The following is a 16,153-nucleotide window of genomic DNA, read 5'->3' as shown; positions in this document are numbered from 1 at the left end:
AGACATCGGTGTTTATTAACTACTGTTACAATATATTTTATATAATCTTTATATTACCTCTGCACATGGGCCCTGTGCAATGAGGTGTATTTTGCATATATAATTGTATTTTAATAAGATTTTATAATATTTTGTATCATATAATTGAAGCACGGTCTTAATTTATATTTAACCACATATAATCTATGTATCAGTTTTTTCTGATACTAGTTTAGAGGGGTTGGTTTTTGTTTAATTCTTACTAGATTTGTAAATTACTTCTAATAAAAAAATATTAATAATTTCAGTACTTATGAGCTGCTGAAGTTGAGTTGTTCTTTTCTGTCTAAGTCTTCTCTGATGACACCTGTCTTGGGAACTGTCCAGAGTAGAAGCAAATCCCCAAAGCAAACCTCTTCTACTCTGTGAAGTTCCCGAGACAAGCAGAGATGTCAGAAGAGCACTGTTGCCAGACAGAAAAGAACAACTCAACATCAGCAGCTGATAATTATTGGAGGGATTAAGATTTTTTAATAGAAGTAATTTACAAATCTGTTTACCTTTCTGGAGCCAGTTGATATAAAAAATTGTTTTTTTTCCTGGAATACCCCTTTAAGTCAGGTTGCTTGGTTCATGGCCCCTGAGGAGGCGCCCCTATGGGTTCGATTGGAAACCACTCTGCTTCTGCACCATTCCTTTCCTGCCCCTATGTGGTCTCTCCAGCCTATTTTCAGTTATGTCCCCTCTTCTGCTCTACTTACCTTCGATTCCCTCTCCCTGTGGCAGTTGGTCCACTTCTGCTTTCGCCTTCACTCTCCCTCCTCTCTGCTGTCTCCTCTCTTGGGTAATCCTTGTTTCTCTCCTGGTCTTCGCCCCTCTGACTTTCTCTGGTGGACATTGCTCACTCTATATCGTCACCATGACTTTGTTAGAGGTCGCCTTCTGGCGCTGGAAGAATTTAGGACTCGTTTTGATCCCCCAGCTTCAGAATGCCTTCGAGTTAAATCATGTTTTTTTGTTTCTTCACTCTCTAGCTACCTCTTTTCCTAATCCCTCACTCTCTAGATTTGAGCATTTAATGCTCTATTCTCCTACCCACAAGGGTCTGCTCTCTGTTATTTATAGCCAGTTGAATGCTACCCCCTCTGAAGTCAAATTGCCATTTATGTTACGAAGGGAAGCAGATTTCCATACCACGTTGTCCCTCCCTGTTTGGCATTCCTGTAGGGAATCCCTTAGTTGGGGTAGTTGGCAGGTCTCGGAGACATCCCTCAAAATCCTCCACAAGGCATATTATATCCCTACCTGATTGCACAGGATTTTTCCATCCTCCTCGCCATTGTGTTTCCAAGGTTGTGATCACCTTGGCTCTATGTATCATATCTGGTGGTCCTGTCCACTTTTTAGGACGTTCTGGTCATCTGTGGTATCTATACTGTAAGAGGTTACTGGCTTCCCATGCCCCCTCCAGCCCATGTCTTCTAAGTAGGAGGCCAACCCATATGCCTTATAGGCTATTCCGCTTAGCTCAATTTGTTCTTATGGCAGCCAGGATTCATGTAGCGGGGAATTGGAAATCCTCTGTTCTTTCTTTACATAGAGCTGTTGACCGTTTTAATTCTATTATGCTCTCAGAGAAAATCAACGCCATGAGGGACAACGTGGTGGACTGTTTTGAACATCGTTGGTCCCCCTGGATGTCTTCCTCTTATTGCCCCAATATCTGCTATACTTTGTCCTTATACTAAACTGTTATGCACGGACAGCTCCACTATATTTCTTATGACGATATTTGTATTTCTTGTATTGTGTCTCACTATGCCCACTGTTTAGTAATGTAGCAATGTTGCAGGTCAGGTTGCATCCCATATGTTTGTTACTAAATACACATGTATGCAGCACTACTTCATCGTTCAAATGTATGGTGCCAACACCCCAGACTTGATTTTAGCCAAAATACAAATAGCATTTCTGAAGTACACTAAACCAGAGTAATATTATAGCATTGCATTCATATCCCACACACAAAAACATTGCCTTCATTTCAGTGAAGCACAGCAACTTATTGACCATAAAACGCTACTTACAGCTTTGCAACTTTGGTTTTCAAAGGTGATCTCAAACAATGAACTTGATTTTCCTGGAAACGTTGGAGTAAATACCACTGGTATTTTAACAGAGGAAAAAGGGCCTATCTCTCCATCTGTCCCCTAAAAAAAGAGATTACATCAGACAAAACAAAAACAGCATGGGACAGAAATTCTGAGTTGAAGAGAAGGAAGGACAAGCAAATATCTTGGCAACAAGAACAGCAATATAGAAGCTTATACACTACAGCCATTTAAACAAACAAGCCAAAACGTATTGACTGTGAAGGAATCCCCAAGAAACAAGCGCCAAAAGTCAGTTCCCGAGCTCCTGATCTGCTGTTAGTATACAAAAAATTATACCTAGTAATCCTATATCACAACACAGCTCTATATTGTGGTTCTTTTTTAGTGAAATTACAATGGATTAGAGGTGAAATGTAAGTTAACTGATACATGAAGTAAATTAAAGTAAATATAAGTAAAGCATGACATGCTAGATTTATCTGAATCGTAAGGGAAAAGCTTGCAGACAGGAGTCCCTATGTAAGTCCCTAAGTGAGCAGGCGGTGCATGGCTAGGGTGCACAGGCATTATATATGGCAGAAAGCTTTCCAGGCTTGCGTCAACATATGCTTGGAGTGTGATAGTTATATGTATGGTGTCCTTTTTCATACATTTGCTAATATACGATGGTATCCTACAGCTTTGGCAATTAATAAGCACAGTGAACTGCACTTTTCAATACAATTGAGACCCCCATGAAAGCTGACATGAAGGAGTGAAAACACCACTTCATTTCTAATTGTCTCTCCTCAGAAAGATGGGAAAGCAGAATATGGAATTATTGAAAGTCTGTGAGACTTTTTGTAAGTCATTAAAGGGGTATTCTGCCTTAGACATCTTATCCTCTATCCAAAGTATATTGGATAAGATGTCTGATCGTGGGGGCTGTCACGCCCCCTCCCGTAGGCTTGCATTGAGGGGCGGAGCATGACATCACAGGGGGGCGGGGGCGTGACGTCACACGCCGCCCGCCCTGTAGTCGCCGGTAATCAGTCCCGGAGCGAACACGCTTCGGGGACTGATTACAAACGGGGTGCCGTGTGCAAGATCACGGGGGTCCCCAGCGGCGGGACTCCCGTGATCAGGCATCTTATCCCCTATACTTTGGATAGGGGATAAGAAGTCTAAGCACCGGAGAACCCATTTAAGTAGCTCAGAAGCAGCCAGGTGGTGTTAGCTAACTGAGAATACAGAGGTGTGGTAGACAGTCCAGGTCATACACAGGAGGGCAGTGAGGTACAGGAGAGGAGAATCAAGCAGAAGCAGAGGCCAAGTCAAGAAACAGGCTAAGGTCAAAAACACAGAAACAAAGAAGACAGAAATCTTTGCTGTAGAAAACTACAATGTTGCTCAGGTATCTGAAACAGGTGGTGCAGAGTTATATAGGTGGTGTCTGGCAGGGATTGGAGGAGGACCAGAATCAGAGAAAGGAACAGCTTCTTAAAGAAACAGTACATGTACGTGTGGCCCCTTTTGGGATTTGCCAGAAACTGTTGCTGCCTGCTACAGTACAGAAGGGGGAAGTCAGAAGCTGTCATCCAGGAGGGGGAGCTGAGCGAAACGTGCTGCATGTCGGCAGTTGCCAACTGCCTTGTTACAACCATGAGGTAAGACTATTAGTATTATTTACTAGATCTACATTATTTTACAAAGCATTTTTGCTCCAATAAAACAGACAAAGCTCCCCCACCATTCAATGCATCACATTAGGGAGACATGATGGTGACCTTGATGCGCTGAGATTCGTGGGGATTAAACAAGTAATCTTAGGAACTAATGCACAAGGAACTGTGGTCTTAATGAGAATATTCATTCGTTTTTTTTATATCACGCACATCGGCCCTGATTTAGAGTGGAGTGTTTATTCTGAAGTGATTTCAATATCACTCGTCTTTTTTTTCAGGCTTATTTACTATTCTGTCGCAAGTTTTTTTTTATCCTGTCACAAACTCCGTACAAACTCCGAGTGATTCCGAGAAGCTAAATAGCCGCGAAAAAAACAAACATTTTTCAAATATTACAACAATTATCCTTGTTTATTAGCTTGGGAGTTAAATTGAATTAAACCTAATATTGCAAATGTGTTAAAAAAAATATATATATTTAAACATTAACTATCACGAAAGCACTCAATATTTTATTCATAAAAGTGTTGAACTGTACAAAATGTTTTCAGGTTAGAAAACAAGTTACTTTAACACAAACCACAATGGTAAACAGTCCCTTATTACAAATCACTCCATTTTTTTTGTGAGCCAAACTGGAGTGATTTTGGAAGTACTCTGAGTAATTTCTGCTTTTTGTCAGGAACACACCCATTATTTTGGTTAACGATGCCCATTTACAAGTAAAAAAAACAAAACACTCCGAGTGTTTTCAAAAGTGTAGGTTGTGCGGTGTAAAATTTGGGCGCAGAATTAGTCACACGGATGTTGCGCCAAAAATTTAGCCGCATAAACAGAGAAAAAAAGGGTTGGACTTTAGTAAATCAGGGCCATTGTTTACTATTTGGTCATTAGAAAGTGTTTATAAAATCCAGATGACAAGAAGCAGCAAGCGTGATCGGATAAAGCGTGTGTTTTTGGGAAAAGCTATTGCCCTGTAACACATGTGGCATTTGCTTTAACCGTCCTGCACACATGTATGCATATCTGGATAAATAAACAGCACTGAATTTGCCTTCTGCTAGTGAGTGCCACTCTGTTTCTCACTTCTTGGGGTCCGGATAAGTTTTGAAAGACCATATACCACCAGCTTGGTTTTTTTGAGAAGGGACAAGCAGAAAAAAAGGGCACACTTATCAGTCAAGTCTTTCTACCCGCTCATTAAATGATTGGTCTAACCCCCTTGACCCCCCTACAGATCAAAAATCTGACATGTCTAAAGTTTAACAGATCAAGAGTCCAGCTGGCCTCGGTAATGGCTGGGGGCGGGGTGGCAGGGGGTTGATACGATAACATGAACAGTGAGTCTCAATTTTGGACAGAGCTTAAAAAAAAAGTTTTCATTATTATCAAAAAGTAACATAAACAATGCATTTTAAACAAGAAGGAAATATTCCTTTGAAACACACTGCCCATTTTACTGTTTTAACTAATAAATGCAAAATTATTTTTATTTTATTCTCTGACCAATATCACACTGTACAGGTTATCATATGGGCTCGGAGTTGGGCCGATAAGCACAACTCTTTTTTCTCCCCTGCCATTCTAGGGACCAGCTGGACTCAAGAACTCTGTTTGACTTTTGGGCAGCACCAGACAAAACAACACTTAAGCAGCATTAGACGCAGCTAATATGGCATTCCTACCTCACCCAGCTTGATATCAGCAATTTCTTCTAGAGTATATGCCTGTAGTTCTTCATCAATCACAGCAGATTGTGCACTAACATTATCTAGTATAATAAATAAACGTAATAAAGAAGGTTATACACTATATCCCTTAGTCAGTAATGTAACATTCACACTAGTTCCATGTTTCTCTTTCATACACTGAGGCCATAAAGATACCAGCACCTGATAATTGCTAAGGTCCGGCTCACCAAAAACAGGATCATTTTTTAACAAAACAAAATAAACACATAAAACTGATTATTGTACGCAGCGGGTCATCTAAAAAAAATTCACTTCATCGGCAAAATTCAGGTTGCCAATTTTTTGTAGTAAACACACAGACACAGCACAGAGGTAAAACAGAGCGGCGGACGTTTTGCAGCAACAATGCAAAATGGCCGTCATACTGTTTTATTTCTGCACTGCACTGTATCCATGTGTTTACCACCATAAAGTTGCGACTTGCATTTTACAGATGTGGTGAGTGCCATTCTATTGCATTCTTCTTTATGAAGGATTGTATACGGAATCACCTTTTTGGGAGAGCTAAGCGCCACAAGCTGCCTGTTCATGCTTAAGGGGTACCCCAGTGGAAATGTTTTTTTAATCTAACTGGTGCCAGAAAGTTATACAGATTTGTAAATTACTGTTATTTAAAAATCTTAATAAGCAAGTACCTTCCCGTACTTATCAGCTGCTGTATAATACAGAGGACGTTCTTTTCTTTTTGAATTTCTTTTCTGTCTGTCCACAGTGCTCTCTGCTTACACCCCTGTCTCAGGAACTGCCAAAAGCATGAGCAAATCTCCATAGCAAACCTATCCTGCTCTGGACAGTTCCTGACAAGGACAGAGGTGTCAGCAGAGAGCACTGTGACTAGACAGAAAATACATTCAAAAAGAAAAGAACTGCCTGTGGAACATACTGCAGCTGATGAGTACTGGAAGGATTAAGATTTTTAAATATAAGTAACTTACAAATCTTTTTAACTTTCTGCCCCCAGTTGATTTAAAAAAAATAGTTTTCCACTGGAGTACCCCTTTAACTGCATTTGTGAGTGTGATCTGCAGATGACTTTTAACATTAAATGGGCACTCTCATCAAAACTATTTTTTGCACTTGCACTCCTTATGGTAAATAAAAAAGATTTATAATATACTTTGTTTTAAAAAAAAAATTGTTTTCTATGTTTTATTTGTGCTTAAAAAAGCTCAAGAGCACATTTTCCCCCATCTCATACACAGACTTAGGACCGACTTAGGTCCAAACACAGAAAGTGCAGCCTGGAGTGCTGAGGGGGGCGTGCCCAACCAACAGCATATGGCAGTTAAGTATGAGAGGAGCTATGATTGGATGAGGATGGACACCCCCCCCCCCCCTCAGCACTCCAGGCTGCACTTTCTGTGTTTGGACTTCGGTCCTAAGTCTGTGTATAAGATGGGGAAAATGTGCTCTTGAGCTTTTTTAAGCACAAATAAAACATAGAAAACTTTTTTTTAAACAAAGTATATTAGAAATATTTTTTATTTACCATAAGGAGTGCAATAGCAAAAATTGATTTTAATGAGAGTTACCCTTTAAAGGGGTTATCCAGGAAAAAACTTTTTTTTACATATCAACTGGCTCCAGAAAGTTAAACAGTACTTATGAGCTTCTGAAGTTAAGGTTGTTCTTTTCTGTCTAAGTCCTCTCTGATGACACCTGTCTCGGGAAACGCCCAGTTTAGAAGCAAAATCCCCATAGCAAACCTCTTCTAAACTGGGCGGTTCCCGAGACACGTGTCATCAGAGAGGATTTAGACAGAAAAGAACAACCTTAACTTCAGAAGCTCATAAGTACTGAAAGGATTAAGATTTTTTAATAGAAGTAATTTACAAATCTGTTTAACTTTCTGGAGCCAGTTGATATATATAAAAAAGTTTTTTTCCTGGAATACCCCTTTAAGTAATGTTGACCTTTTTTACACACTTTTTTGTTCATCTATAACAGTGTTTCTAAACAAGGGTGCCTCAGTTGTTGCAAAACTACAACCGGCATGCCCAGACAACCATCTGTAAGATTGCTTTTGTCTGGCAAATTGCATATATGGGGAACACTATGGTAAGCCCTTTTTATAGAGGCATTCTATACCAGACATAGTATGTGGGTGCAAGTTTTAGCAGGTGTTGTTTAAAAATGGACTTGGTATACTCTATTACAGGGCCCTGATCTGACAGTAATGTTGAGTTCACATTAGTGTAATATGGACACATTTTTGCATCCATATTACGTCCACAGGTCCCAGCCTCACCAGGCTGTCAGTTTAGTTCATCAGATCAGCAGTCAGGCTCGGACTTGGGGCTGTAATACAGATGAAAATATGCGTCTGTATTATGCTAGTGTGAACTCAGCCTAAGGACTTGTTCACACGAGCGGATTTCTTTTCAAACCCGCAGCGGATCTCCAACTGCGAGTTTGAAAAAGGGTGGGGTCTTCGTGCGCTACCCGCAACTGATTTTCGCTAGTGGAATCTCCGCTGTTGAAAATCCGCCACAGACCACATTGAAGTCAATAGGGTCTGCAGCGGATTTTCAACAGTGGAGATTCCGCTGGTGAAAAATCTGTTGTGGGTAGTGCGTGGAGGCACCGCCTTTTTTCAAACTTGCAGCGGGAGATCCACTGCGGGTTTGAAAAGAAATCCACTCGTGTGAACAAGTCCTTAGGCTGAGTTTAAGCAATGTTTCGCAATCAGGGTGCCTCCAGCTGCCTTCGGCTGTCCGGGCATGCTGGGAGTTGAAGTTTTGCAACAGCTGGAGGAACCCTGGTTGGGAAACACTGCCTTAGAGTAACGTTTCTAGCAGATTGTTTGCAGATTTGCTGCAGAAATTTTCGGCAAATAATCATTGTTGTGTGGGTTTATCCCTATGGAGACAGTGTGATCATCACTGTAATGATGTAATACAGTTGTGATTTTAATAGGTTACGGCAGCATCTACAACATTTGTATGTGTATGTGACAGCAGATAGGAAAGCTGTCAGAGACCAGGTATCATGGAAAGTCATTATTGTGCCTTTGCTTTATCAGTTTTGCTGATAAGTATTACTTGTTTGTTTGTCCATACAGCAATGATGATGACCATATGCATTTATACACTTTTACCATTCAGTTACTAGGGTTAAAATAAAAAAAAGGAGACAACATCTGTAATACTAATAAATGTTTAGAGAGAAGTGAGCACTGGCAATTGTTTTACGCTAAATTCTATGGTTAATAGTCAATATAAAGCAGAAACAAAGTACAGGCAGTTTGCAAACTTTAACGCACAAGAAATTTATCAGGAATAGCTATTACCTATTGTAGCATTTGTATGGACCTTTGGGCTCTTGACGTCCTCCCTTTGAGGACTGGTTCTGTCATAGACTATGTTTGACTGAGCTGACTGTGGGATATCTATGGTTTGATCTGCGAAATCTGAAGAGTTGTGAGCACATTCATCCAGAGAGATGTTGTCAACTGAAGTTGAGGGCGCCTGAAAAATATTATATAGTAAAGACAAAATACAATTTTATTTGGCAACAATTTTTGCAAAGAGATGCATTTGGCTACCTCTATGTTATTCACAAGTAGTATCGGGGCTAGTAGTGTTAGCTGGGTTAACAATAAACATTACACAAATATGTATAGGAGTATCCTGAGATGTCTGGCAGTGGCTCAAGCCCAGCTTCTTATTTGGCTGCAGATATTTTATGCATATGGACAGCTATTCTGAAAGATAAAATATGGCCTGACTTAAAGGGGTACTCCACTGGAATTTTTTTTTTTTCATTTTTCAAATCAACTGGTGCCAGAAAGTTAAACAGATTTGTAGCTAACTTCTATTAAAAAAATCTTAATCCTTCTAGTACTTATCAGTTGCTGTTAAGATCCACAGGAAGTTCTTTTCTTTTTGAATTTACTTTCTGCCTGGCCACAGTGTTCTCTGCTGACACCTCTGTCCATTTTAGGAACTGTCCAGAGCAGGATAGGTTTTCTATAGGGATTTGCTCCTTCTCTGGACAGTTCCTAAAATGGACAGAGGTATCAACAGAGAGCACTGTGGTCAGGCAGAAAGGAAATTCAAAAAGGAAAGAACTTCCTGTGGATCATAAAAGCAGCTGATATGTTCTGGAATGATTAGGCTTTTTTTTTTATTAAAAGTAATTTACAAATCTGTTTAACTTACTGGCCCCAGTTGATTAAGAAAAAAAAATGTTTTCCAGGGGGGTACCCCTTTAAGGTAGTGAGAGTAGCCGCAGTTAACCATATCACACTTTAGATGTATCACTATAAGGTCCATCAGAAGATGATTCTATATACTATATTACACTGTTTTCTAAAAAAACAAAATGCTTCTAGTCACTGGCCATTATATCTTATTCTCTCCATTACAGGGGGTAAGACCAGAGCTGGGCCATTTTCCAACAGCACACACAGTTATTTATTCCCTTAGTTGCCTGTCCAATAACAACAGAGCACCTACTCCTCTTTGCTATGCAATCAAAGTGCTAGAGAAATTTCACTGACAAGACTGGCATTGTGCTGGGCTTATGTACGCTACTATAGATGGCACATGAAGGAAAAAAGGGGTAATGGATGCACTGGCTCTACAAGGTGCTATGCTAAAGCACTGGCTGCTGCTGAAAACAAGCCTGCACACTAAAGGGAGGAAAAGATTAGATTCAGGAGGCAGCACTGTGTACAAACAGCAGTTCAGCAAGAAAGGGGTTGCCATGAGCACCAAATTGCTGCAAAGATGAGAGGGAAGCCATGATTTACCTTGTGTGGACAGTGCAGATCCTCTGGACAATGCACTCAAATTGCAAGTACATATAATTCATTTTCTCTCTCTCTTCCTCTCTCCTACACAGAGCACATGCTAACACCCACCTCTTTTTCTGTGTTTTGTCTTACTATGTCTGTTACTAGAGACATTTTGAACCTAACAGGCAGTGGACAGCAGATGGCAGGAAAGTGATTTCCAGAAATTTTAGAAATCACATAGAGGGAAGCTGTTTAAAATGACAATGCTCATTAAAGGTCGCACTTATTGAAAGCAGAGTTAAGCATTGGAATTGTGTGTCCCAGAATAGAATACATAGCACCTAGCCCAGATAGGCACGAATATACATCAGGATATGCTTACATTTAGATGTGATGTCCATTAGATTGCTGAATATTTAATACATTGAGCAAATGTATTTTAGGGTCATACACATGATAAGCCAGTGTGAATTTCGCACCTGTATTTCAGCTTGAGCTTCATGTCCTACTCACCATGTGCTCAGGGGAGACATCTGGAGGTGTCTTCTGTGCATCATCAGCTTGTGTTATTTGCTTTGCAGAAAACCTTGTCCCCAGAGCTCCTCTGTTTGTCAGTGTGATGTAGTGGGTCACCGTCTCTCCGATGACATGTGTGCCAAAATCAATACATTTCTTATCTATGGCCAGCTGTAAAAAAAATGTCTTTGGTCAGATAATCAATAATATTTACTCCTAAAATGAATTACATTGATAGCAAGATAAATGAATGCTGCTACGTTAAGAGTTAATGTATCACAGACTATACAACATATTATATGGTATTTCATATTTCAGGTGCTTCATACTTTGGTTATGTAAATCTGATGTATCATTTTAATCACTAAGATGTCAAGTATAATACCCAACAAAATATCCGTCCTGCTCAGTGCATGCATCAATAAAACTCACAGCTACAGTCATCGACTACTATTGCTTACAGAATTTCAGGTAATTTTAATTAAAGGGGTTATCACCAGACTATAGCTTTTTCCCTTATCCACAGGATAGGGTATAACTAACTGATAAGTGGAATCTGTCCACTGAAACCCCCCACTGATCCCAAGAACAGAGGTCAAATGTCTCATGAGTGAATGGAGCTACAAGCTCGGCAACCATTACAATCACTGTGCATGGGACTTCCAAACACTGCAGAATTCAGCAATGCTCTGAAGTCTCATACAAAGTGAATTAAGTGGTGGCCGAGCGTGTCACTTATGGAGGGTGACTAAGTGGATAAGCAGGGAAATGTGACCATTGGACCAACAAGCTTTGTGGAGCTCATGTCTTTCTTCTCCCCCTCCCGCTATGTGCACCTTTACTAAAGCATGGAATAAAGAGTATTCTCTTTGCACCAATATATGGGTGAGTGCTTCACTATGATATATTTTGTAACTGTACTCATGAGACATTTGACCTCTGCTCTCGGGATCAGTGGGGATCCCAGTGGTCACACCCAATCAGCCAGCTAGTTATACTCTCTATCCTGTGGATAAGGGATAACCCCTTTAAGCATGTTAGAATTTGAGAGTCACCTAAAATCCTGCCAATCTACCAAATCCAAAAAGATACAGTAAATCTATATCTTAGTCTGACCTGGGTTTTTGGAAAAATCTAATTATATCTAACTTAAGGATGGTAGAGATATTGTATGGATTTTGTGTTGCTATGCCCATACATTTATGTGTGTGCAGGGCATGTCAGACACAAAAGACGTTAAACTCCACCCACCAGCTCTGGGAGAAGTAAAAATTATAAAAGAAGCCTGCAGGGCAGAAATCTGCTGCAAATGCCATATAGAAATCATATAATGGTCAGAACTAGAGCTGCTCCTCATTTATTTTACTCGAGAGGACTTCTAGATTTGTATCCAGTGGCTTTGGGCACATGCTCATTGAACACATTGCTTTATTGCACATGGGTATGGAAGCAAGATGTACCCTCCTCGGCTTCTTCAATGCAATGACGAGTCCAGCAAGTTATCTACAGTAAAGTAAATGTGAAAAGCTGCAATACTGCAGGAATGGGTAAACTTTACATAGGCAGTTTTTGGACACTAAACCCCAGCAGCATAAAGTCATGCTGGTGGTTTAATATTACCAAAACACAGTGATCGGTTCTTGTTGGTAGGAAAAGATCTTTTGTAAGTCAGTTTTCAGAAATGGAAGTACAATGGTTAAGTGTATTTTGATTAATGCAGTGTTAGACATTGTTGTAGTGCTGCAAGTTACATTACCTCACACTTCTTAGTTGTGCATTTGACAGGGACAGAGAAGGGCCCGGTCTGAGCCAGCATCATCACTTCCCCTTCAAGATCTTCATTAATCTAGATAATGAACAATCATAAGACACAGTCAACAAAAGCAGGCTTCTCACTTTACACTTTTATCTGGACTTTTTGTGTCAATCATACTGCATTACTAAAATCAATTCCAGTAAAGAGCAATGGGCAGATGATAAACTTGATCAAAAATCATGCTAGATTTAGCTAGAGAGTCTTGTCAGCAATGTCTGGGGACATTACTTCTTGGTCACAGCAAAACAATGGTATGATCACATCTAATTTTACACTCAGTTTGTGGTATATGGTGGCAAACCAGCATATCTGTATATACCTCAGCATTCTCATTGATATCCGGGCCACCTGTGCTTTTGAGTCTTTATAATAGCTGTATATGCTTAGAAATGGACAGAATATACCGTAGTCACTTTTAAATAATTTAGAAATTCTTGTATACAGTGTAGGTATGCTTTGGCATAAGGAACATACCGTAGTATGGCAATTTCTGGCGCAGTACAAGAAGAAAACATTAGATTTGAGCAGCTGCAGAATGGAAAGTGATATAACATTGTATTAGTTTTGGGATTTTTAGGGTAGCATCAGTTAACAGACAGTGGAAGCTATTGTTGCAGTGAAGGAACTTAATATTTGATCCCCTGTTGATTTTGTACATTTGCCCTCTGACATGAGCAGTCTATAATGCATTTTAAATAAGTTATGAATTGATTAATTAGCAAGATTTCCCGCCCCCAGGAATCTCGAGAAACACTCTCTCCTAAAGGGAGTGCTCCTAATCTCAGCTTGTTACCTGTATAAAAGACTCCTCTCCAAAGAAGGAATCAATGAATCAGATTCTAAGCTCTCCACCTTGGTCAAGACCAAAAAGTGGTCCAAGGATGTCAGAAACAATATTGTAGACCTCCGCAAGGCTCGAATGGGCAACAAGATTATCGGCAAGCAGTTTGGTGAGTAGCTAACAACATTTGGTGTGATTATCCACAAATGTAAGAAATACAAAATAACTGTAAGTCTCCCTGGGTCTGGAGCTCCATGCAAGATCTCACCTTGTGGAGTTTCAATGAGCACGAGAACTGAGAGGAATCAGCCCAGAACTACACTTGAGCATCTTGTCATTGATCTCAAGGCAACTGGGACCATAGATTAAAGGGGTTTTCAACCATAAGGTGATTTTAGTAAGTACCTGGCAGACAGTAATGGACATGCTTAGGAAGGATCTGCGCTGGTCTTGGGGCTAAATGGCTATGCTGTGAGATTACCATAACACTGTGGATAGCTTTTTGTGAACTTGTATTTCCTGTTTGACTTTTCTTTTTTTGACTACAAATCCCACAATGCCATTTTAATGCCTCTCACACATCAGCCACCCCACCCATTGAAACAAAAGACCTGTGGTTTTCAATCAGGGTGCCTACAGCTGTTGCATTAGTTGTAGATTGATCCCTCCACCCATTGAAGCAGACAGGCTCCCTGTCATCAGCTGATTAGTGAGTCAGGTCTTGGCCGCATTGCAAGCTGGGAAAAATCCAAGACAACAGTCATTTTGTATGCTGGTAAAAATAAATAGTGGGGTGAAAATCACAGAAAAATTGTGAGAAAACCGTCACACACAGGTACAGACACTATATTATGAACTACACTAACTTCCCAGCCCCTGTAGCATAGTCAAATAAAAAAAAATCCTGGAATACCCCTTTAAAATCTCAACGGGTGTGGACCTGCTGTGTAACATACTGACTAGGCAGGCCAGAACAGAACAGGGATACAGACAGAAGTGGCTAGCTAAGGCTGTTAGAGTTGGGAGCGCAGCTAGGCAGAGTACAAAGTAGCGCAGTGTCTCCAAACCAGGGTGCCTCCAGCTGTTGCAAAACTGCAACTCCCGGCATGCCTGGACAGCAGAAGGCTGTCCAGGCATGCTGGGAGTTGTAGTTTTGCAACAGCTGGAGACACCCTGGTTGGGAAACACTGAAGTAGCGGAACAAAAGTTGTTACAGATGCAGCAGAGCTGGCTGAGATGAGAAGCAGAGAAGAGTTGGTGTTTATAGTGAAAGTGGGTTCATGGAACAGCTAAGCTGGATTCAGAAACAGCCAGGTGGTGCAGGCTTGATGAGAGCAGAGGCGTGGTCGACAATCCAGGTCCTACACTGGAGAATCAGCAACAGGGATGTGGAAATCCTATAGCCCGACGCCCGGGACAAGTAGTTTTGGGCGCCGGGCAGGTGAATTTGATATAGATTTAGCCCTGTATCGGGCTAGCAGGGACAGACAGACTTCCCCCTTATTTTTCTTTAATGTCGGTGTGAGGTGCAGGAGCCGATGGAAGTCTACACCTCACAATAGCTCAGAGTGTATGGAGGGGGCGGTGGCCTCCAGCTGACCGCAGAGTCCCCTTATCTCCCCTCCCGGAGGATGTAGGACGCAGCTCAGAAGACACAGCAGGGTGAGAGAAAGGATGTAGACCGCTCCATCCCCCGCACACAGCTCTATCCCTCCCCCTGATCTGTCTCCACAGGACCTAATCCACCACGGGACGGTTGCTAGTTTGCACGGGGAAAACACAGAGCAGGGGGGAGGGGAGGACGGAAATCTCACCTCACACCGGCGGTGACTACAGCTCTGATGTCCACTCATGGCGGCTCAGGTGAGGAGACCGAGAATACAGGCGGCGGCAGGAAGGGTGGTTGTATATGTATGGTGTGAGTGTATGTGTGATGTGTGTATGTAATGTAATGTATGATGGGGGGGCAGCGGCAGGTGTATGTATGATGTGTGCATATGTATGGTGTATATCAGTGTTTCCCAACCAGGGTGCCTCCAGCTGTTGCAAAACTACAACTCCCAGCATGCCCTGGGCATGCTGGGAGTTGTAGTTTTGCAACAGCTGGAGGCACCCTGGTTGGGAAACACTGGTGGATATGTATGGTGTGAGTGTATGTGTGTATGATGTCTATGTGTGATGTGTATGTAATGTATAATGTGTGTATAATGTCTAAGTGTGATGTGTGTGTGTGTGTGTATGTGATGTATGATGTGTGCATATGTATGGTGTATATGTATGGTGTGAGTGTATGTGTGATGTGTGTATGATGTCTGTCTATGTGTGATGTGTATGTAATGTGTGATGTGTGTATGTGATGTATGATGTGGGGTGGGCAGCGGCAGGTGTATGTATGATGTGTGCATATGTATGGTGTATATGTATGGTGTGAGTGTATGTGTGTATGTAATGTATGATGTGGGGGGGCAGTGGCGGGGGTGTGTGTATGTATGATATGGGGGCAGTGGCTGATGCATGTATGATAGGTGTATGCATGAATGTTTTGTATAGGAGCAGACTGTCACGTCGGGCATTAGGGCAGTTGTGCCATCTAATTTTATTTATTTTTAGTGGCACCCGCACTAAATTGCACCCCCAGAATCCTCCCCCTTCATACTCACCCGCCAACCAAGAGCCCCACGGATGCACGCAAACACGCCCAAACCAAAACTACAACTCCCAGCATGTTGGACCATAACCTAAACTGTAGAACTATAAAGTGTAACATGCTGGGAGTTGTAGTTTTGGTTCAGGT

At 41.3% G+C, this 16,153-nt stretch overlaps 1 protein-coding gene across 1 annotated transcript in view; it reads right to left on the bottom strand.

Annotated features, from left to right (window-relative positions):
- The window catches only part of CFAP74 (cilia and flagella associated protein 74), a 194,771-nt gene that overhangs the window by 113,966 nt on the left and 64,652 nt on the right, over positions 1–16,153 (bottom strand). Inside the window, exons 16-20 of the mRNA XM_056543666.1 lie at positions 12,519–12,608; positions 10,760–10,933; positions 8,798–8,975; positions 5,443–5,528; positions 2,067–2,189 (exon numbers count right to left, since the gene is read on the bottom strand). Coding sequence (XP_056399641.1) covers positions 2,067–2,189; positions 5,443–5,528; positions 8,798–8,975; positions 10,760–10,933; positions 12,519–12,608 — 651 coding nt within the window. The remainder of the gene's footprint in view (positions 1–2,066; positions 2,190–5,442; positions 5,529–8,797; positions 8,976–10,759; positions 10,934–12,518; positions 12,609–16,153) is intronic.

Source organism: Hyla sarda, chromosome 10 (assembly GCF_029499605.1).
Source record: "Hyla sarda isolate aHylSar1 chromosome 10, aHylSar1.hap1, whole genome shotgun sequence".
Taxonomy (NCBI): domain Eukaryota; kingdom Metazoa; phylum Chordata; class Amphibia; order Anura; family Hylidae; genus Hyla; species Hyla sarda.
This window is presented reverse-complemented; position numbering and strand designations above follow the sequence as displayed.